Source organism: Sander vitreus, chromosome 3 (assembly GCF_031162955.1).
Source record: "Sander vitreus isolate 19-12246 chromosome 3, sanVit1, whole genome shotgun sequence".
In the NCBI taxonomy this organism is placed as follows: domain Eukaryota; kingdom Metazoa; phylum Chordata; class Actinopteri; order Perciformes; family Percidae; genus Sander; species Sander vitreus.
This window is the reverse complement of record NC_135857.1, coordinates 28,654,739-28,678,526: the sequence shown is the minus strand read 5'-3', so window position 1 is coordinate 28,678,526 and position 23,788 is coordinate 28,654,739. Positions and strand designations below refer to the sequence as shown.

Genomic DNA, 23,788 nt, shown 5'->3' with positions numbered 1-23,788 from the left:
AGCAGCTAACGTTAGCCTACCGCTAGCTAGTAGCTGGATTAAACACGGTTAAAATGCTGACAGCTAACGCTAAACGGTGTAAAGTTTGACTGTTTTACTGTAGAGGATTCAACACCGGGATGTACCAATCTGCAGCTGCCGTCGGAGAAACAACACAGCCGGTGCGTTCAATAAAACTGGTAAACTACAGCCTCGTGGTGCATCTGGTTGTTTTTGTCGTTCAACAGCAATTTACTAATGAAATAAATTGTTAAACATTATCAAATCATTTAATTTTGACCATGTGGCCTTAGCAATAAACAAGCCGTTCTTTAATGTCACCAACTGTTTAGTACCCTTTTTTATTTTATTTTTTCCTTTCTTAGAAAGTATTGGTTCAGGCACCGTTAATTATGTATGCGATTAATCAGAGTATGTAATTACTTTTTTTTTTTTTTTAAATTGACAACCCTAATTTTTATATGACCCTCCAGAATGATTTGAAAAAGAGGTGTGCAAGTTTGCACTTGGCACAGAAGTACAGATTTTTTTACAGCACTTGACCTCTGCATTCTCATTTTATACATCCCACTCCTCTGTTATGGTGTGGTGGCCATTTCAGTAGATTTACGATTATGGATTTGTCACTAGGCTTGTCATGCTATATTTTAGCATATAGGTAAAACTGCCGAAGCTCAACATTAGGCTATATTCCAAAACGCATGTTTATTTTTAAATTAGATTTTTAACTTGCATTGTAACAATTTAACAATTGTTAAGTAGTTGGACACCCCTGATTTGCATAAGTAGCCTGGAACCACAACTATGCAGATGAGGAGAGGTCAGCTCGACGCCCTGATTCTCAAAAGTTGCTTTGCCTGGCTGCTCACAGAGGATGAATGGAAAGCTTGAAAATGATGCTTCCCAGTGTACGCGTACCATTAGCCTAGCCTGGATCCCAGCTTGCTTGCCTCGCTTCTGCTTACCCTTGCATCGCTGCCTGTGCATCCTCTCTGCCAGGCTGTTTCACTCCATTGAGCTAGACTCTTGCGACGGTCTTTTAAACGCAGAATCTGTTACATTTTTGGGGATGGTTTGCTGTTGGCCAAAACAAAGGGCAGCGGCAAGGAACTACATTGCATTTTATTTTTTCCTAAGATTTGCATATCTTAGAAATGAGATATGAAGTACCGCAGACTGATTCAGTAAAAACATTCATATTTACATTATTATAGTTGGAATGACAAACTTTCTGGACTTCAAACATTGCCTAATTGAACTGTAAATTGCAGTCAGAGATATGTACTGTATGTTTGTCTGTGGCTGTAGGCAGTACATGGTAGCCATTCCTGCAATTCTTGAATCTTGAAATTTAAACTGTAAATTGCAGTCAGCATTACACACTACAACATGAAGTCTATAAATGATTGAATAGGTTACCTTAAAATAGAGGGGATGTGGGGGTGGGATTGTGGTCGTGGGATTCTCTATCAGAGACTATTAAACAGATGCTGACTCATGATCATCTCATTCAGTCATGGGTCGTCCTGGGATTCAGATGTGGACATGGAAACTGTGTGTCTTCTTGAGCTGGATGTGCGTGGGCCAAGTGGTGGCAGGACCGTAAGTTACCTCTACAGTTAAAAAAATAATAGCCTGTGGTTGAATGAATTGATCATGGTTAAGGATTTTATGCTGCATAATCTTCTGGGTTGGGGTTATTTCCATGTCAGATCCAGTGAGATATGTACTGTATGTTTGTCTGTGGCTGTAGGCAGTACATGGTAGCCATTCCTGCAATTCTTGAATCTGGAGCTGAGACCAAATTCTGTGCGAGTCTCCTGCAGCCCAGCGAGACTCTGGAAATGAGCGTCACTCTGATGTCCCAAGAGGCAAAGACAACCCTTCTGAAGAAGACATCCAGTAAAGAATTTCATGCCTGCACTGAATTTAAGGTCAGCAGCTCTCCTGATTTGATTGATTTGCTCATTTCCACAAAATGTGTTGAAAAAAATGTAGCTGGGAAAACATTGATGGGATTTCATAACTCATAGACACATATGTAAAGGAAAGCACACACAATATGAATAATGAATTGTGTAAACTGCTGTTATGTTTTTTTTGTTTTGTTAAAACGCTCCAGTTAAATATTTATACATTTTCTTAATGGGATGTAATGGCTCTCTTAGTGTCTATAAAATCTTTCTGTCACAGGTTCCTTTAGTGCGGGATGAAGTGGTGCAGAACTTTGAGGTGGAGGTACGAGGCGACACATTCTACTCTAAAGAAGTCCGAAAAGTTAAGATCAAAGTCTATCGACCAATGACATTCATCCAAACAGATAAACCAATCTACCTCCCAGGACAAACGGGTAATTTTGAGCTGATGGGTTTATACTTGATTTATGTTGGTTACTTTATATTTGCCACTTTGTTATTGTGCATCAAATCAAAGATCTATGATGTAGTACACAATATGGTACCATACTGTATAGACAAGTTTCTTCCTTGTGTGGCTGTGTCCAGATTCCTAAAAGTTAATAGCCAATTATGCAGACTGAGTTGACAGTGAGGTTTCCCTATTGGGACCGTTTACCGCTTATTACTTGCAATTTGTGCAGTTCTATGCCAGACAACAAAGGGAAGACCAATAGAAAACAATTTATTTTTATTTGTGGAACAGTTAACAGAAGACCAATCACTGGCCTGTTAGGATGTTTAACACTGCTGTAGAAGAGCTGTAAAGTCTTGATGTAATCTCTCTGCATGTCTCTCAGTGCATTTCAGAGTCATCACACTGGATACCAAGTTAAGACCTGTCAATCAGCTGGTGAGTGTTTGAACAGTCTTTGCTTTCTTTAGGTCTCTTTCATAAACCGTATATCAGTGATACAGTTTTAGTTTTGATTGAACCAGAATATGAGCTCCTGGTGAAGCGCTGGGTCAGTAGTACAAAGCAGCTTGGTAGTTTACCTAAAGGGGCTGTGGTTGAAGGTTGCTGACCCAGTAATAAATCCATTCCAGCACGTGTTTCTCATTTTGTCACACATTATCCCATTTAATTGGAAATACTAGTGGAATCTATACTAAAGATTACAATAGAACTGTATTTCTTTTCTCCAGAAACTATAAATCAGAATAAATATAATGGCTCAAGTCTTTAACTCATGACACTGATCAGGAATACAAAGCAGCTTGTGCTTTAACAAATCTTTCTTTCTTTACAGTACAATATAATCAATATTGAGGTAAGAGTAACATCCACACTAACACAATGGGTATATTAAACAAAGGGACATAATTTTGCATTGCACAAACTCCAAGACTAGCTAGTAAGTGGACCAAAAGTTAAGATGGATTTGTCATACTACATAAAATTTGCTTTAGCAGACAAATATGTATCTGCTTTTGCAGCAAATTCTGTACAAATGCCCATTATAGACTAAGACCAATATATCTGTAACTGGGCACTGATATTTGCATGTGCTATAATTTTACACCATGGCCCAGTTTTATCTGCCATCTTGTTGAAGAAATGTCTCTTCTTGTATTCACAAGTTTCCTATTGTCACATGTTCTTCCCATTTACTTCACTTAACAGGATTCTAACAGTAACAAGATTGGACAGTGGCTGAATGAAACCTCCAATAGTAAGATATTGCAGCTTTCTTACACCTTGAACTCTGAGGCCCGTGAAGGAGCCTACCAAGTTACTGTGTCGATTGGGTTAGCTCAAATACAACACAGCTTCAAGGTGGAAAAATACGGTAAGTTAGTTTTATTTTTTATTTACCATCCATATGTTTAATGAAGCAAAATGCTAATAATCTTTGTCCCCAGTTTTGCCTAAATTTGACCTACAAATAAATGCCGCTGATGAAGTAAGTATTAATCAGGAAGAAATCAAGGCTGAAGTGTGTGCAACGTAAGTAAAAGCTATTTCACTCATTACTCTTAAATAAGCTAAAATAAGTCTAGTTTAGGGAATGGTTTCTGTTCAATATTTTTTTTTTCATTTAGGTATACATACGGCCAGCCTGTGCCAGGCAGTGTTCACTTTAAGGTGTGCCGACCTTTAGATGCCTATGTTGGTATACCCCTTGTAATCACCCCTGAACATCCAGAGGGAATCCCTGAAATCCCGATGCCTTGCTACGAGGAGACAAAGCAGGTACAGTAGCTATGGTGACAGTCTCATGAAGCAAGGTGCATAGACCTTACATATCCTCCTACAGAATGTACACTGTGCACATTTAAGACTACATATTGTCGTCTGTCTCGTTAGTCTAATGTACAAATTGAGGAGCTTAAAAGTTGATTTTTATATAATGGAGATAGTAGTTGGATATAAAGATTTGACAGTTAAATGTGTTTTTTTAAGAAGTAATAAAGGCATGCCGTGTGGAAAGTTTGAAATGTTCACTTTTTCATTGTATTTTTCATCTTTTTAGATGGCCAAGAGAGGCTGTGCCACTTTTATCTTCACAATGTCAACTTTCACAAAAATTGCGCAAAAGGTGCTGCAAGATGTACTGCAACTCAGTGCAAATATGGAAGAGGAGGGGACAGGCAAGTCATAACATATATTGTACTTATATTTTAAAAAGTTAGTAGGACTATAATAACAAAATTACTATGCCATGTATTGAAACAATATGGGGTACACATTGTTGTAACATGAAGACTTCTTGTACAGGTATTTCACGCTCGCAAGAGAAGACTACGGTGATTTCATATGTTGTTGGAAAGCTGTCTTTCACTGACACTCCCAAGATTTATAACAAAGGATCAAATGTGGAAGGAAAAGTAAGTGCATTTGGTCTTCACTTCTTCAATGTGATTCTATACACAGCAACTGAAGCAGTGTGCATTCTTGGTGATACAATGTTGTGCTTCCAACAGGTTAAAGCAGTTTATTACAATAATACACCCATTCCTGACATGCCGGTGTTCCTGTTTGAGGGTGAAAGGTGGTCATCGCGTTGGTTACAGAACCTCACAACCGACAGTGATGGTGTCGCCACTTTCTCAGTTAGCACAGCTAACTTTGAAGGGGACATCCACTTGCAAGTAAGAAGTAGAAACTACAATCTGTAATCCAACAGTTGTCAACAAGTTTAACACAGTCCAAATCAAATGGTTTGTCAATATGCTGCAACTGACCAAGGTGCCATATAGGAACGATCGGTCTATACCTAAAAAATTGTTATGGCTGTAAAAACTGAAGGTTTCTTCTACTTCATCTGCCATGATCTCATTTATAGTGTTTTTGTTTTTTTTTCTCTGCTCTCTAGGTTAGCGACACACCGACACTGGGCTACCCTCCTTACAGAACGCCATACTATGATTCTAACGATCAAACGGTGTCTTTGGCCACACTTTCTTCTCCTGATACTAAAACAGTCAGCTTCCTGGCCGTGAAGAAGGATGAACCACTTTCATGTGACAAAGAAGAAGATATTTCCATCCAATACACCGTAGTTGGAGAGGCCCAGGGCTTTGTGGATGTGATGTATCTGGTGAGTGAACTATTTTCCTCTCACCACTTCCAGAGACATGGACATGGGAAGGTGTTTTTCCTTTCCATCACTACCCAGGAGATGTTTTGCTACATGTTAACATTTAAGCATTGACAACATTGAGAATTAGAGTTTGACAGCTAACATTAGGGCCAACCCTGTTTACCGTTACAAGCACTGTACTGGAAACGCTGTAAAAGAAATCTGCAAAAGAAATTCCAGATGTGAGTATCCACTACCTTCATCCAAATATTAAAAACAGAGCGAGTCAAGTTAAATATCCAGTCTGTGTGATTAAGCCACTGGAGAATCACAAATGACTGTTTAGGGAAAAGGATCAAAATCGATGCATAATGCAACTCAACCACTGAAAGTGTGGTCGGACATTCGGGTGTGTCATGCTAGTAGTGGCTAATGTAGCTGATGGGTTCCACACCCCCCAGACTTATGTTCAAACTTGTAGTCTTCAGCCCCAACCAATGCTGACTTATGCAAGGTAACATTTTTTTAATACATTTTACTGAGTATCTTATTAAATATCCTGCTCTGGATATGTTGATGTTGCCTTTGAATAACTCCTTTTTTCAACTGCAACTTCAATGGAAAACTTTTTGACATGAACCATATAAACATATTCCACTATGTACTTGATCGCATGACAGAACCTCACAGCTGGCAGGGCATGTTGCCTTACTCATTTGTTTTTATTTCAAATTTTCCAGGTCTTAGCAAGAGGAGCCATTGTTTTACAAGGAGTTGAACAGGTGGTAGTCGAAGATAAATTGGGTGAGCGAAGTAACTGGTCTTAAAATGATCCTTTGAATTGGCATCCATTGATCTGTGGAGGCATGTGAGTGATGATTGTTGTTCATGTTGTTTCAGTGAATGAGGGCGAGGTGTCCTTTAAGCTGACAGTGTCTCCAGACATGGCACCAGACGTCCAGGTTGTGGCTTACGCCATCCTCCCCAGTGAGACTGTGATCGCCAACAGCGCTGACTTCTCTACTGAGCAATGCTTCAGTCACAAGGTCAGCCTGAGAAGAACTAAGACATGTGGCAAAGGCTGTTCTTGTCAGATTTTAGGTGCAGAATCAAAGTGTTAGTTTTTACAAAACATCAATACAGCATGTATAACACAAGATTATTTATGCATTAAGCATTTCCCTTGTCTGATGTCATGTCAGCCAATTGAGGTGGAATGGATTATTTATGTAAAAGTTTAATAAATGCAGAATTGATTTTTGGCCTCTAGGCTCTGACTCTGTCACTCCTCGAAAGGAAGCACCAACCTTAGCAGAGCAGCGAATGCGGACTGACAATAATATCATAACCCCAAAATCACATTAGATAAATTATGAGCAATTAAGCGTCGACAGGACCAACTGCCATGTGGCCCTTCCACTGACAGGAAAATGCTTTCTAGTGAAATCGCTGTGTGGGCCTGGCGTGAGGCAATTTCCCTGCTAGGCACTTCCGACCACCAACATAAGGATGTCGGCTCAAAGAAAAGGTCAGTGGTTTCATCAAAAATCTCTTCTGATCAGGCAACCTCCAGCTCACCCGGTGGAGTATGTGCCCCATGTAGGCTGAGTCCTTGGTAGTGGTCCGGGTTAAGTCGACCTGTGGCCCTTTGCTGCATGTCATTCCCTCTGTCTCTCCCCAATTTCCTACAATCAAATACAATTTAAAAAAAAACAATCTTTTAAGAACAGGCCTTGATTGACTGACTGGCCTGATTTAAAAATCAATCTGGTCAGGTTGAAAAGATCCCAGGTTCTCATCTACCACTAAAGTCCAGATGGTGCAATGTGTCTTTTCTGATTGTGCCAGGTGTCGCTGGAGTTTTCTCCGTCCTCGGCTGTCCCAGGAGAGGAGACCATCATGCAGGTTACCGCCCAGCCAGAATCTCTGTGTGGTGTGAGTGCTGTTGACCAGAGCGTCCTCATCAAGGAGCCAGGGAAGACTCTGGATGCAGACAAGGTAACTACTGGAATCAACCAAAACTATATGCATACATAATTTGTGACCTCTGCATGATCTTTTGCACATTTATCATCATCCATTTTTACTCTGCTGTTATCTACTTGTGCCATGGTTAATCTTTCTTCCTTTTCTCTCTACCAGTTGTACATAGTTATCAAGTGTGCAATGCAGCTCAATGCTGATTGTTCTTTTTACCCAGTTTTAAGCATACTGTTATGAAAATGCTTTAGTATAAGGTTATGATCATATATGAGATGTATCCCTCGAAGAATCTGCCTTATGGATAAAGGCAATGATTTGACAATATACTTTACATCCACATTTCAAGATAGAGTAGGCCTTAGTGTCCAAGTGTTTCCCAATTGTCAGATCTTCATAGAACATCAAATATTGTCAGTTTATAACTTTGAACCAAACCTTTCTTTTCAGATATTTCAATTGTTGCCTGTCACAAAATTGTCCTATATTCCATATGACGTTGAAGATCGTGTAGAATGTTTGCCTGTGAGACCGAGAAGAACCGTTTTTCCATACCCCCATCGTGATGGGAGAGCTGATGCCTATACAGTTTTCCAGGTACTTCCTGCACAAATGAGCGTACAAAATTAAAAACGGTACTAAAGTTATTGTTGCACATTTATCAACTTTTCAGTGATGTCTGTTTGTTGGATTATCTAGAATGTAGGGATGAAGATGGCAACAAACGTGGATATCAGAGAGCCTTCATGCCTCAAATACAAGGGAGAAGAGAATACCACCGGGGCTATGGTGGCTATGGTGGCTATGGTGACTTTCTTTTTGCTCCAGGTGACACATGCTGAATATTTACTACCTCATTAAAACCGGTCAATGTGTCATTGCTTTGATTTTTACCTAATGTGATTTTTACTAGTGAAACAGTTGTACATTTTTACTCCCCAACTTGCACATTAAGTTTATCTATTGAAACAGTTGTAAATTTCATTTTCCAAATTGTATACATTTTAAATATTGCTCGTAGTATTCTATTATTTCATGTGTATTTTTTTCTCCTATTTAATGTTTACTCTGTATGTGTCTGGTATTTTCTGCTGCAACACCATTATTTCCCTTTTTTTTGGGATCAATAACTAATGGAATATTTTCTACTTTCTTCCTACCATAGCCAAAATTGAAACCTTATTGGCAGGCAGACACCCTGTTGAAGCTGCTGGGGCTCCTTCTATGCCATCTCCTGGTATTTCGCCATTAGTGACAGTCCGCACTTTCTTCCCTGAGACCTGGATATGGGACCTGGTGGAAGTTGGGTGAGTTTTTGCCACAGAGGGTTTTGATAGTCATATATGTGTTTGAGGGCATTTGTGTGTGTGTGTGTGTGTGCACCCGAGTCTCTCTCTGACTTCCTGCTGTCTCCCTCCACACATGAATGGCATGAAACTAATTTACTGGCACTGCTCCTTTTTATTTTAGCGTAATGTGTCATTTTACAGGCAATTTTCTTTTAAAATTGTGTATGGGGAATGGTCTTTTTGGGCTAGAGTACACATTAAACCCAGTATAACTGCATTTATTTGAGTTTCTGAGATCTCAAGGATGCAGCATATGAAACTATTTCACATTTCCACATTATTTTTAGGTAACAGTAACTACAATGTGGTGGTGTTACTGCAATTAAGTCTTCACATTAGTAATCTACTCACATTGTTGTTTTTTGATTAATCTGACTCATGTGAGTATGTTCAAGTTCACCGTATGCGTCTGTGTCTTCTGATCCAGAGAGTCTGGAACGAAGGATGTGTCCCTCACTGTCCCGGACACCATCACTACCTGGGAGACGGAGGCTTTCTGTCTGTCCCCTCAGGGTTTCGGCTTGGCTCCACGTGAAAACATCACCGTCTTCCAGCCCTTCTTCCTGGAGCTCAGCCTGCCCTACTCCATCATCCGGGGGGAGCACTTTGAACTGAAGGCAACCACCTTCAACTACCTGACCAGCTGCATCATGGTAATTCATTTTTTTTACATGAGCTAAATGCTAATGTTAGCATGCTAACATTCCTGCTATGCTAACATGCTGGTGTTTAGCAGGTGTCATGTTTGCCATTTCCCCCACCTTTAGTGTGTTGGCATCTAAAATTAGCTAATTAACACAAAACAAAGTACAGTCAGATGGTGATTGGTCTGCAGGTAATTTTGGTCGTAAAGCTAAGTACTTGGCAAAGTGATTTACTTTTATATATACAATTTACCTGATGATGGCTCTAGATGAAAAGTTAAGGGATCACCCCAAATCATCCTGTGGTGGAAATGTACTGAATTAGATGGAAACTCATCCAATATTAATGCAGTTTATGGTTTTGTGATACCTGTGATCATTTGATAAATCAATACTTCACTGGTTGTTTTGTGCTATTAGTTTTTTCCTTTTGATTTGTATTATCTGGAAGAAAAAATAAAGCTCATAAATAACAGGACAGAATGTATGTACTGTGTATACATGTATGAATCCAATCCGCACAACATACTTATGAGTTGAAACTAAAGACAACTGGTTTTTCCTCATTAAACAGATTGCATCACTGCACTGGTTGCCCATTAATACATTTTACTACATTTTAAAATTGTAATAATTACATACAAGGTCTTGCCCCAGATTACATTAAAGAGTTTTTAACCCCTTATAGCCCAGCCAAGCCCCTATGATCAGCTGATCAAAATTGTTTAGCTATTCCACCAACCAGTCTGTCGGTGTAGATGGACTTACATTGGTTTCTAATTCCGAATTCATATCCTGTAAATCTTTTAATCTGGAAAGCACTTTGTGCTTAATGCTTGAAAAGTGCTATATAAATAAAATGATTATGATTGTATTAATGACTTTAGCCAGTCCCTTTTTCAATGTGGAATCAAAGGCACCTTTTTGAAACACTTGAAACCTGTAATTGATTGCTGTTTAACTTCACCCACCTCTCTACCCAGTCCTATCAACTCACTCACCAAGGTTCAAGTAAATATTTGACTTAATTAAGAAAAATTAGGATTATTCCAGTCTTCAAACTGCTTGATAATAAGATGTCTCCTTTTTATTTGGAACAAAAACAGTTGCAAGATGTACCGGGGAAAGGTTAAATGCTGCAGCATTGTGTTGCAGTTTGAACAGTTTTTTTGCATTTGCCATAAATCTCCAGTTTTAAAATATATTATTCTGTCTCTTGAACAGGTCACTGTGACTCCAACCCCCTCCTTAGATTACACCCTCACCCCCCTCTCTGGTGACCAGTACACATCCTGTCTGTGTGGCAGTGAGCGCAAGACCCTCAGCTGGACCATGGCCCCCTCAGCCTTAGGTGAGAGTCAAGCTTTTATCCACAAAGCTGTTGAGGTGGAGGAGCCCTCTTTGATCTGTTAAATCAGTGCGATCCACCTTGGTGATAAAATGTTGTTCTGAATCAAGTTTCAAACTTTTTGTTCTTTTTAGGAGTTGTAAATGTGTCAGTGAGTGCTGAGGCCGTGAAATCCGAAATTTCATGCAACAATGAGATTGTGAGCGTGCCTGAAAGGGGACGAATTGACGTGGTCACACGACCTCTCATAGTAAAGGTTGGTACCTTAAAAACAAGATGACAAAGGGAAAACATGTTTATTCATTAACCAAATGGAAACTCTGTTTCACTCACATTATTTCTTTCCCTCTCAGGCTGAGGGAACTGAGATGACAAAGACCTACAACTGGCTGCTCTGCCCAAAAGGTCAGTACGGTTTACACCAGGCATGGCCCATCAAACATGTGAAAAGACAAATACTGGAAGTTGAGTAGATGACTGTTAAAAAATGTAATGGAGACATTCACTAATTTTTTTTTTTTTTTGTGACTGATCTTAATCCAGTCTGACCTGTTTCAATACATGATCCACAAACTGTCCGTTTAATCTAAAAGACATCTTTGGTTTAATACTGAGTGTTTGTGCTCTCTCTCTCTGTTCACAGGGCAAGCTTTGACAGAGAAAATGGACATACAACTCCCTAAGAACATGATTGATGGATCTGCCCGTGCTTCAGTATCAGTCCTTGGTAAATTAGTAGAAAATTAATTTTAATTAAGATTTGCTTTAATCAAGAAAGTTCTAGGAAGGGAGCAGGCTTCCATCAAAAATAAAAATCTGTGGTTAGAATGAAAATGAATCAATTGAACAATGTGAAGTCAAAATACAAAGTGCATTTATACTTTCAACATATTAAATTAGTTTCTGTCGGTATTAACAAAAGGTGGTATAACAACATACAGTTTGTCTTTCAAGCTCCAGTAGAAAGTAAAGGTCAGGTTAGTTACGTGTTCGGTCTCAGTGAATCCGTGCTTTTTGGGCAGGTGACATTCTGGGCCGGGCTCTGAAGAACCTGGATGGGCTGCTGCAGATGCCGTATGGATGTGGTGAGCAGAACATGGCGCTCCTTGCCCCAAACATCTACATCCTCGAGTACCTGAGAAACACACAGCAGCTGACCCCAGCCATCAGGGAAAAGGCTACCAACTTCCTGACCAGTGGTGAGTCTCTGTTTATCTTTGGTAGCTAAAAGAACACGTATGCCAAAATCTACCGTCTGCTACATTCTGGCGCTGGTTGCACAAAATATAATAATCGGCGTGCATAATCGCTTGATAGTGCTCGTCATTCATATTAGAGACTACAGATCAGGGGCACCCTGCTGGCCTCTGGGTTATGGTGCTGACAACAAGCCCCCACCCTAACTTCTAGGCCACCAGGGTGACCTCTCCCCTAATTTCTTGTCATCTTTTTACGTCAGCTGTCCAGTAAAGGCACCAAATGTTTTTTTTGTTTTTTTTACATCTGTACATTCACACTTACAGAGCTGTTTTAAATAAATTCACCCAAAATCATAAGCTTATCAGAAATCAAATCTGTAAATGCCCTAATAAATGTGTTTCTATGGTTCTACAGGCTACCAGAGACAGCTAAATTACAAAGACAAGGACGGTGCTTACAGCACATTTGGAGCAGGACCTGGGAACACTTGGTGAGACCATTACTGGTCAATCATCCACAAAGAATAATTAATTATATATTTACATTTACCATGACGCACAGTTTATACTTGTAGAGTAGATGACTATTGTGAGCCATTAAACGGATCATAAGTGCTTCCTCTAGTCTTTTTTCTGTCTAACTTTTGTTTTAATATCCTCAGGCTGACTGCATTTGTGTTGAGATCGTTTGCCAAAGCACAGTCTTTCATCTACATTGACCCAGCGAACATTGAAGCGTCCGTGACTTGGCTGAAAAGTAAACAACGAAAAAATGGCTGTTTTGAACAGTCAGGAAAGCTCTTCCACAACATAATGAAGGTAATTACGGTCTCTCTTTACTAGAGTTTGTATAACAATGACTGATAACTGAAACTAAAGGTCAGTATGTTAATTTTACTAAATGACACTTTTGCTGTAGCAGGTGTTAAATGGAAATGCACCATCAGGACTTTCATTCATATCTCAGTAGTAACAAATGCCAGCCTGGGGCCCACTTCACGAAATTTGCAACACAAAAGCAAAAAATTGCAATATGAGATAATTCCCTCCATAGATTAATTTCAACAGTCTTCACTTATCAAAACAAATGCCATAATTGTGACTCATGCATGCGAGAACCCTGTGGGACTCACAAATGTATTTGCAATTTCCAACGGACACGCTTTTGGAAAGAGTGGCGATGTCCTGTTTCACAAATGCTTAAGAAGACTTAAGTCTACTTGAGTGGGGCGGTCCAGTGATCTATGTCTGTATATACGTAGACCTATATACAAATATGTATGTGTAATAATATATTTTTAATATACAAATTGTGCATATTTACTAATATACTAAATACATTTACCCATCTCTCCTTTCATTTTATTAAATAAAGGTTTCTTTTTACCAAAGTGTCACATCTGGTAAACTACCAAATTTGAGCCCCCTATGTATTGAAAGGATTTCCATCCAAAAGTGACTTGTCTTTGAATCGAGTCTTATACCTACATAGTAAACCATCTGATCAGTCATTTTGTGTGAGGTTATGAGCTGAGAGTTTATGGTTAGAATTATGGTGGAGGTGGTCAGTTAAATCTATTAGGACTCCATTATACCAACCAGGGAATCCTAATACTAACCAAAGGGGACTGAGTACCGAGGGCCCAAAAAGATGCTAGAATGAACAGTTGTGGATGCGACTACTGTTTGAAATACACGGCCAATGACAGGCCTACATTCTGCATCCAGTGAGTCAGACTAGATCACTAATTACTTATGCTTCCTCTTTACAGGGTGGTGTGTCTGATGAAGTTACTCTCAGTGCCTACATCACTGCTGCCTTCTTGGAGATGAATACTTCCATAAATGTAAGTTGATTATTTGTAATATGAATGTATATGTACGTAAGATGCATTAGCATTCATTTGAATTGAAATATTTATGGCATAGCACCAAAGATTCTGAACTGTAGTTGTAAACATAACAATATGTTTTTTACGGTTTTAAAGGACCAGTGTGGAGGATGTGGGGGGGGGGTCTATTGGCAGAAATGTTTTCATTAGTGTATAATCACCTGAAACAGAATTGATGTTTTCGTTTGATTAGAATGAGCCCTTCATATCTACATTAGGAGTGGGTCGGTCACTACCCGATGTGAGTCGAGTGCAGATGTGAGTTGCACATGCGTCACTTTGCAACGAGTAGTCTATGAGAACCAGCTAATGAGAGACTTCTGTAGTGTTGGCAATCAAACACAACAAAGGCTGTCACTTGAATGGCGTTTTGAGCTAACGTTAGCAATCAAACAATCATAGATAGCTAAAATGTTTTTGAAATGATTTCCATCTTCTGTTGTTTGTAATGAGAGTTTATTATTTTATGGATTTCACAAATTTAAGTATGACACGTTATGCCGTAAACCGTTTAAATCTGAGCATGAGCAATTCACATTTGCACTCGATTCACATTGGGTAGTGACAGGGTCCCCTGCCACGGGGCCCGCCATGTTGCACCGCCATGTTTCCCAGAACGGACAAACCAAACACTGGCTTTAGAGAGGGCCTTTCGTGTTTTTACATTGAAGTGAAGGCCACTGTAGGTTCTTCTACACGCTTGGACAGAAGGGGGTCAGCGGAGGCGTATTCAGTTGGTTGCTGCAACCTCACCGCTTGATGCCACTTTAGTAGAAATACCCATTTAGTTGAGTACAGGCAGGAAACCCCAGTATTAGGTTGTAGTGATGAATGAAACTGTCTATCATAAAAGGTCTCTTTTTCAAAAAGCTGAGCAAAGGAGCATTTAAAATGGTTTTTTTCTTTTTGGGGAATTTTAGGCCTTTATTTGTATAGGAAAGTTTACACTTGAAAGTGGAGAGAGCAGGGGAATGACACGCAGCAAAGGGCTGCAGGTCGGAATCGCACCTGCGGCCGCTGTGTCGAGGAGTGAACCTCTCTATATGGGTGCCTGCACTACCAGGGGAGCTAACCAGGGGCCCCAAAGGAGCATTTAATAAGGAGTAAATGCTCACATTGTCATACAGTTCCAATTTTCAACAATGCAACTTCAGTAGCAATTAAAAATATAAACGTAAAATACAACAATAGAAGTTACAGTGCAGTATAAGAAGTGAACAATTATTTAAAGAGGCAGCATCAAAAAGAGGTCATCAGCCTTGCTTTAAAAGAACAGTTGCGGCACACCTGCAGTTTTCTGGGAGTTTGTTCCAGATATGTGGAGCGTTAAAACCGAACGCTGCGTCCCCCTGTTTAGTTCTGACTCTGGGGGACAGAAACACAGCAGCGAAAGACAATGTATTCTTTTAATCTGTTCTAGGATCCTGTGCATGCTAGCTTGTCTTGCCTCAAGGAGTCCATCAGTGACCTCAGCAACACCTACGCCACAGCTCTGCTGGCGTACGTCTTCACCCTGGCAGGAGACATGGAGACCCGTGCTCACCTACTGAAGCACCTAGACACTGTTGTATTACAAGAAGGTGAGTCGTCCTCCTACAGGAAATCATTCTGGCTTCATAACTGTGACGAAGCTTACCCTGTACCTGTTTGTCTCTTTGTGGATGGCTGGTTTTTTTAGGAGGTTTCCTCCACTGGTCTCAGACAGCAACAGAAACGTCAGCCTCTCTGTCTGTGGAGATCAGCTCCTACGTGCTGCTGGCTAAACTCAGTGCCTCTCCGACTGTTGAAGACCTGGGCTGCGCCAGCCGCATCGTTAGATGGCTGACTAGCCAGCAGAACTATTATGGAGGATTCTCCTCCACACAGGTACAGTCCAGACAGGCTTGAGCTGGACTTTGAGTCAAACGTACAGTAATCTCTTCTGGGACAAATAAGATGCACCAACAAAGTTATTTAAAAATGTATTTGTCTGACAGTCCGTTATCCTGTGAACAATAGCATGCCACAAGAAAAAAAAAACTAAAGCCTTCAGTTTCTTTCAAATTCTTTAATTGAAACTCGCATTATTTAGACATAGTTCTCACAGGACAGCAACATTGCCCGATATGAGCAGTGTCAATTATACCATACCAAGAACAGCATTGTTTTTATCCCATTAACTACAAATAAAATGTTTATACTATTTTAAATGGTTATTTTCTTAATTGGTTTCTGTATGAAAATCAACAATTGGAGAGACCTGAAATTGATAAAAGTGAACTCCTACATATGAAAGCTGCTACAGGTGTAAACAAAAGAACATTTACATTTGTATAAATGTAAGCACATAAGTATTAGGTATTTTCTTGTGTGTGTTGTAGGACACCGTGGTGGCTCTTCAGGCTCTGGCTCTCTACTCCACTCTGGTGTTCAGTCCAGAGGGTTCAAGCACAGTGACGGTCCAGTCTCCCAGTGGCCAGCTGATGTTTGATGTGAATCGGAACAACAAACTGCTCTACCAGGAGAAGCGGCTGCAGGACGTGACGGGAAAGTACAGCCTGGAGGTGAAGGGCACTGCATGTGCTGCAATACAGGTCAGTGGTTTGATGTACATAAACCACCAATCCTGATGCTTCATACTGTACATTTGAACCAACTTGAACAAATAGAATTTTTGAGATTCTTCACTTTTTTTTATGAATATTTACTTTCCTTGTTTAGATTTCTGTTGTCTATAACATCCCAACTCCTGCTGATGTTACCACTCTCAGTGTTAAGGTCAAACCAGAGGCCGACTGCACCAGCAAAAGACCCAAACTCAGTCTGAACCTAACGTCCCTGTAAGTAATCAACAAGCAGATCCACGACATGGACAAATACTGAAGTTTTTGGCAAATAATCCTCTGCATCTACCAGCTTGAACTATAGAACTGTTGGTGGATGGACAGGGGAGAAATGTTTACAACTTGGTAGTTAAAACGTCTATCTGGTGCTTTGGAAGGGCTCCATCTACCATCTTATTTTTATGGTACTTGCATTACAGATATAGTGGAAAGGAGTCCAGTACAAACATGGTTATCCTGGATATCAAAATGCTCTCTGGATTTGTCCCAGACCCAGAGTCTTTGAACATGGTGAGTGATTACAGTAACTTTTAAAGGTACAATAAGTATTAAAATGTCTAAACAACCATACCTGTGAGAATATTTCCACCAAATTTCAAACCCAGATAAATCGGTTTTATTTTCAGACACGGTCGTTTCCTTCCGTCAGTGGCATCATAACCTTTCACCGTCTAGTTACTTGTAACTTCCGTCAGAACACTGGCACCCAGATGATAGAGAGACTCAGTCGGGATGACAGCTGACAACAGCCCCAGGACATATGGCTAGCTAGGTACCGTTAGCCCCCAGTCAGCTAGCAGCCATCCACCCGGCCAGCACTTAACTCCAGTGCCTGGCGCTTACGAGGCTAACGGCAGCTTAATGAAGTGTCGGGGAAACGGACCATATCAGACCCAGCACCTGAGTCACAACAGCGGCCATCCATAGCGTTAGCCACGTCTCCGTTAGCGCTACCGGTGTCCGTGCCGAAAATCTCATCCCTGCCGAGTTTATCCCCCCCTTTGCGTTTAGCGGTCTTTCGGGTTAGCTAAATTAACCCGACAAAAGGTGGGTTAAGCACCAAAACGAAAAGTTAAGATGACAGAAAAGTGAAGAGGGCGGGAATCATTCCGGGCACCTGGGAGATGTTGTGCTGCTGCACAACAGCCATCGAACGTCCTCACCGTCCTGGAGATTTCCCCCTGGCAATACCCATCCACACCCGTCTCTCAGCCTCGTTGAGTAGCTAGCTAGCTAGCGTTACAACAAACCCTGACAACCAAGCCTGGTTTTTAAACCGTCAAAAAGGTGACCTGGACATGTGAAATTTGTTTTAGCTGCTGGCTAATGTTAGCTTGCTGGCTCACTAGCTAACTGGTCAGCTACCAATATAAAAATCAAGAAAAACATTCATTATGTTGGAACTGCAGCTATTTTATTAGATTAACATAAATAAACATTACTAAACTTAACGCATTCAAGTTTATTCACGTTAACTCGTCCTTGAACAAATGCATTCTAATCAGCAATGGTGTTGAACACTAAACTACAACTTCCATAATACCACGCAACTTCCCAACGTCATCAAGTCTGTTTACCATCCATTGATTTGGAGAGACCCCTAGTGGCAGAAAGTTACATTGTACGTTTAAACTGAGGAGTATTTTTGTCAGTTGTTGTTGTCATGATAACAGCTGATTAATGTCTCCTCACAGCTCAAACGTGCCCTGCTGGTGGATCGTGTTGAACAAAAGGAGGATCATGTTCTGGTGTACATACGGGAGGTGAGAGGGATTTAAAGTGACAAACAAGAGATGATGCTCTCCAGATTTGTTACTGATCATGTTGTCTGTTTTTCTTCCAACAGTTACCGAAGGACATAGGCATCAACCACAGACTAAAGCTCATACAGGAGCACCAAGTGCAGAACCTGAAGCCAGCCGTGGTCAAGATCTACGACTACTACCAGCCAAGTAACCTGAACGCTTATCAGAATAGTCATTTATAGTAGTATGTTAAATATGATGGGCTATTGAACACATGCAACTTTGACTCTGTTTTCCAATCTTTTCTACTTTTTCCCTTAAGGTGACCAGTCTGATACAGAATACATCCACCCTTGTGTTGCAGGTAACAAACTATGATAACATACAGAAGCACTATAACGTATATAAATGTAAATTGGAATTGTTTAAAAGATTGTAAAAGTGCCAATTTTGTAACCTAAGACCAAATGAAGCATACAACTAGTGTAGACTGTAAAACCCAGCTCACACCAAAGATTTGCAACGAGGAAAAAACATTTTAGAACATTGCAGCAGTCTGATGGTGACGCCTGCAACTCGGCTTGTCGAGTCGCCATTGGCTGGTTTTAGAACGTAAGGCACATCACCTGTTTGAACGCCAATTAGCTCGTAGCGAAGTCAGCTGGTTAAGACAGTTGCAAACTGTCAGCTGGTCAAAAATGGCAGAGTCAGAAGGATACTTTTGAATTTTTCTCAACTGTTACATCTGCCCTCTTTTTCCTTATCAAGAGAATAGTGTTACTAAGGAATACTCTGAGCTGTAGCTCCCGTTTCCAAGAAGCAGTGTTATCAGCTGTTCCCCTGGTGACATGCTGTCTCGATAGTTGATGTTTGGCTGATTTAAATGTGACACCAACTCCCCTAAACGATGGAACTGCTAGACGGGAGAAATGGACAAAAGAGGGGAGATCTCTTGTCTTATGTGGGGCGACCTCTAGCTCAGCCAGTAGAGTGTGCACCCCATGTAAGCTGAGTCCATTTCATCACTTCTATTTTTATTTTTTTATTTTGCAGCTTGAAGAGCATCTGGTCAGTCCTTGAGTCGTCCAGAAGATGCATATTATGTACTCCATGTCTGTTTGCATTTCCTTGTTAGTATTCTGCCATAACCCCTGACAGCTGTGTAACTACTGTGTCTGAAGTGAAATGCATGCATAATGGATAATTAAATAATGTGACATTAATGTCCTGCTTGAAACTGGTCTTTTGTTGAACTTTTTCCATCTTTTTGCTGTGTATTTATGGTATGTTTTATCCAAAGATCAAAAGTTATGCAGTTTAGTGTGGAAATGTGGTTGCAAAAAGTGTTCTTTAGATAATATCTAACTATATCAGACTCTTGGAGAATCTACAAATCCCATCTCCTAAATCAAAGTTTAGCATTCATATTTTTCTGACCACTTGGGGGTAGCAAATAAGCTGCAACACAAGACTAAACTATTAGTTTATGAACATGTTGGCAAACAATTCCCTATTCACGCAAGTAGAGGCAGGCAACATTAGTGTAAATTAGGTGAAATGCAATCTTCGCTCTACTTTTAGCTCAGTTTTGACTGAAATTGGACTTAAAGCTATCCAGGTGACCAGAATTACAACTTCAATGGAAGGATTTTGGTTTATTTGCATAGTTGATGCTACTGTATATCATGGGTCTGCTCCAAGGAATGGGTGGTTTTGGATTAATTGGCTTGCTCAAAACTGGAACATGGACCGGTCCAAACTAAGCATAAAACCAGGGGAAACTGGGATCAGCAGGTCACGACTGTTTAATTACTAGGAATCATTCCTTTTACTTTAAGGAAAAGAGGAAAACTGAGTTCAAGTCAAAATGAATGATTGACGCAGCTGAGAAAACAATGTATTTCATATTGTTTGAAATTGCCTACACTAAGTTTTTGAATTTAATTAGACATTTTACATTTGAACCATAAGTTAATCATTACCAGCTGCAGTGAGATTCAGGAAACTGGCATGTAAGAGTGCAGGTACATAGCTGAGCTTGCACTTCTGATGGATTTCAACATTGTCGTACAGTTTGAGAATGAAAAGGGGCATTCACTGCTGTGATGGTACTTACCTGTGGTATCTCTAACTGGACAGTGGCCTTCAGTGATCAAATTAGCAAACAGGACATCTACAAGCTCATCATAGACTCTGACAAACTACTAGTGAGTATCCACTTTAGTTTTCACTTTACAACCCACACAACAGGATCAAAACTGCAAGGTTAACCCTCACAATGACAAAGCAGACTCAAACAGCAGGCAGCCAACAAGTGAGTCAAAGTACCTGAAATTGTAATCAATGTTACTTTGTAGACAATAGTATTTTACGTGCTGCTGACTAAAATATCTGAATTCCACCCAGGATGACACAACCACTAGAGGACTCTAGTGTACAGAGTCAGTCGGGTGGATGGATGATATACTTACCCTAACACAGATCTTTAACAGGGGGTCCTCAGTTACTGCAGGGGGGGCCACCAAGTTATTGTTATAAAAAAATCCAAAAGGGAAAATGTCAACTAAACACAAGCCCAACATCAACAAACTCTATAAACCTAAACAAAATGATGTATAAATATATGAATGTCAATTATTTTAATAACTTTGTATTGTATGCACCATTAGTATGTGTAAGGGTTCCCTACACTCTCTTTCAGCTAAGTGGTCCTTGGCCTAAAAAACATTGAAGACCCCTGGCCTAACCCCACTAACACAGAACGTTTAGGGAACGTTGGAGTGTTAGTTTCTTGTTCCCAAAAGATTAGTTTGAACCAAACCAATGGTTTTTATACATACGTATACATTCATTCCACACAGACTGATATCTTTCAAGTGTTTATTTCTTTTAATTTTGATGATTATAACTGACAACTAATGAAAACCCCAAATTCAGTATCTCAGAAAATTAGAATATTGTGACAAGGTTCAATATTGAAGACACCTGGTGTCACTCTAATCAGCTAATTAACTCAAAACACCTGCAAAGGCCTTTAAATGGTCTCTCAGTCTAGTTCTGTAGGCTACACAATCATGGGGAAGACTGCTGACTGGACAGCTGTCCAAAAGACGACCATTGACACCTTGCACAAAGAGGGCGAAGGGAAGGAAAAGATGTGGTTAAAAAAAAGTGTACAAGCAATAGGGATAACTGCACCCTGGAGAGGATTGTGAAACAAAAGCCATTCAAAAATGTGGGGGAGATTCACAAAGAGTGGACTGCAGCTGGAGCCAGTGCTTCAAGAACCACTACGCACAGACGTATGCAAGACATGGGTTTCAGCTGTCGCATTCCTTGTGTCAAGCCACTCTTGAACAAGACACAGCGTCAGAAGCATCTCGCCTGGGCTAAAGACAAAAAGGATTGGACTGCTGCTGAGTGGTCCAAAGTTATGTTCTCTGATGAAAGTAAATTTTGCATTTCCTTTGGAAATCAAGGTCCCAGAGTCTGGAGGAAGAGAGGAGAGACACAGAATCCACGTTGCTTGAAGTCCAGTGTAAAGTCTCCACAGTGACCGTTTGGGGTGCCATGTCATCTGCTGGTGTTGGTCCACTGTGTTTTCTGAGGTCCAGGGTCAACGCAGCCGTCTACCAGGAAGTTTTAGAGCACTTCATGCTTCCTGCTGCTGACCAACTTTATGGAGATGCAGATTTCATTTTCCAACAGGACTTGGCACCTGCACACAGTGCCAAAGCTACCAGTACCTGGTTTAAGGACCATGGTATCTCTGTTCTTAATTGGCCAGCAAACTTGCCTGACCTTAACCCCATAGAAAATCTATGGGGTATTGTGAAGAGGAAGATGCGATGCGCCAGACCCAACAATGCAGAAGAGCTGAAGGCCACTATCAGAGCAACCTGGGCTCTCATAACACCTGAGCCGTACCACAGACTGATCGACTCCATGCCACACTACATTGCTGCAGTAATTCAGGCAAAAGGAGCCCCAACTAAGTATTGAGTGCTGTACATGCTCATACTTTTCATGTTCATACTTTTCAGTTGGCCAACATTTCTAAAAATCCTTTTGTGTATTAGTCTTAAGTAATATTCTAATTTTCAGAGATACTGAATTTGAGATTTTCATTAGTTGTCAGTTATAATCATCACAATTTAAAAGAAATGAACATTTGAAATATATCACTCTGTGTGTAATGATATGTAATATACAAATGTCACTTTGTGAATGGAATTACAGACATAAATCAACTTTTTCATGATATTCTAATAATGACCAGCACCTGTAATTGCATAAATTCAAATTTGTATTTCTATATGTTTTACAGCAACTTTTCCTGACAACCCTTGGAGGTTCGACCAGAGATACTGCCATTCGTTGCATGCTACGGCGAGTGCCAACCAATGACGTTCTAAAATCGTATAGCCTGCGGGGCAGAAAGGCAAAGAAGGCCTTCCAGGACCTGACAATCTGCAGAGTTATAACAGGCAGGTGTTATTTTATTGTTCACGTCAGTTTTATGCTTAGCTTGGCTGATAAGAGGTTTTAATTTGACTTGTAACTTTGCTTCATTTTGACTTCTACTCTAGCGGCCTCCCAGAAAAACTTCCCCGTGCTGACTGCAGCAGATGTGGAAGACCCCACAGTGCTCCCCCCCTCACAATATCCTAACAGCCCAGTGTCAAAGGTGGACTCATTCAAGTTTCTGGGCTCCATCATTTCCCAGGACCTGAAGTGGGAGTCCAACAACAACACCATCCTTAAAAAGGCTCAGCAGAGGATGTACTTCCTACGGCAACTGCGGAAGCATGGCCTACCACAAGAGCTATTGCCCATCTTCTACACTGCTGCTATCCTCCTTCCTCCTCCCCTCTGGCAGGCGCTACAGATCCCTGCACAGAAAAACAACCAGACACAAGAACAGCTTCTTTCCCACTGCCATCACTCTCCTGAACTGCTGATAAGTGGGGTCATCCCCACTTTGGCCATTCACCTACACATTACATACCTTATCATTCCAATATGCATCTTGCACACTACATTTGCACTCTACATCCAACTCCATTGTTATTTTTTTTTTTATTTGTATAGTTTGTTTGTTATATTATTTTTTTAGGCCTTTTTTATATTTTTTGTATTTTGTTAATTTTATATTAAAGTTTTAAATCCCATTAAGGTTGCCTGTTCATTCATTCCTGCCAATATATATAATTAATTCCTGCTCATGCACAGACAGTTTAAACTATTATATAATAAAATTGGTACCACAGTCGTTAAAGGTTAGGGGAACGTTCCCTAAAGGTTGCAACGTTATGGGAACGGTAACCAATCCCCACTCCCCATGCATAAACTTAACTACGTCTTCGATTTAGGATCTACCACAATACCTAAATTGAATGCAGCCGTCATTAATGTTTAGTTACACCGGCTTTCCCCACCATAACATGTCAAAATGTCTGCCATGACAAAGGGTCTATTAACATAAGGGCTACATCTGTTTCAGGCTATTTTATACAGTCTATGCTGTCAGGCAAGCTATAATGATACAA

General features: G+C 40.4%; 1 protein-coding gene across 1 annotated transcript; it reads left to right on the top strand.

The window, feature by feature from the left end:
- Window positions 1-1,516: 1,516 nt before the first annotated feature.
- Window positions 1,517-19,443, top strand: LOC144515743 (alpha-2-macroglobulin-like). Its single transcript, XM_078246828.1, is given in 37 exon segments — window positions 1,517-1,602; window positions 1,754-1,934; window positions 2,194-2,350; window positions 2,756-2,808; window positions 3,206-3,226; window positions 3,580-3,745; window positions 3,819-3,903; window positions 3,999-4,149; window positions 4,430-4,547; window positions 4,675-4,784; window positions 4,881-5,048; window positions 5,273-5,497; window positions 6,220-6,283; window positions 6,380-6,525; window positions 7,328-7,477; window positions 7,910-8,056; window positions 8,159-8,224; window positions 8,227-8,287; window positions 8,625-8,766; window positions 9,236-9,461; window positions 10,677-10,803; window positions 10,935-11,056; window positions 11,154-11,205; window positions 11,444-11,527; window positions 11,823-11,999; window positions 12,415-12,490; window positions 12,662-12,818; window positions 13,772-13,846; window positions 15,312-15,471; window positions 15,570-15,757; window positions 16,252-16,464; window positions 16,592-16,710; window positions 16,914-17,004; window positions 18,189-18,257; window positions 18,341-18,446; window positions 18,562-18,603; window positions 19,293-19,443. Coding segments are annotated over 37 exon segments (4,386 nt in total). The 3' UTR covers window positions 19,298-19,443.
- The last annotated feature ends 4,345 nt before the right edge of the window (window positions 19,444-23,788 follow it).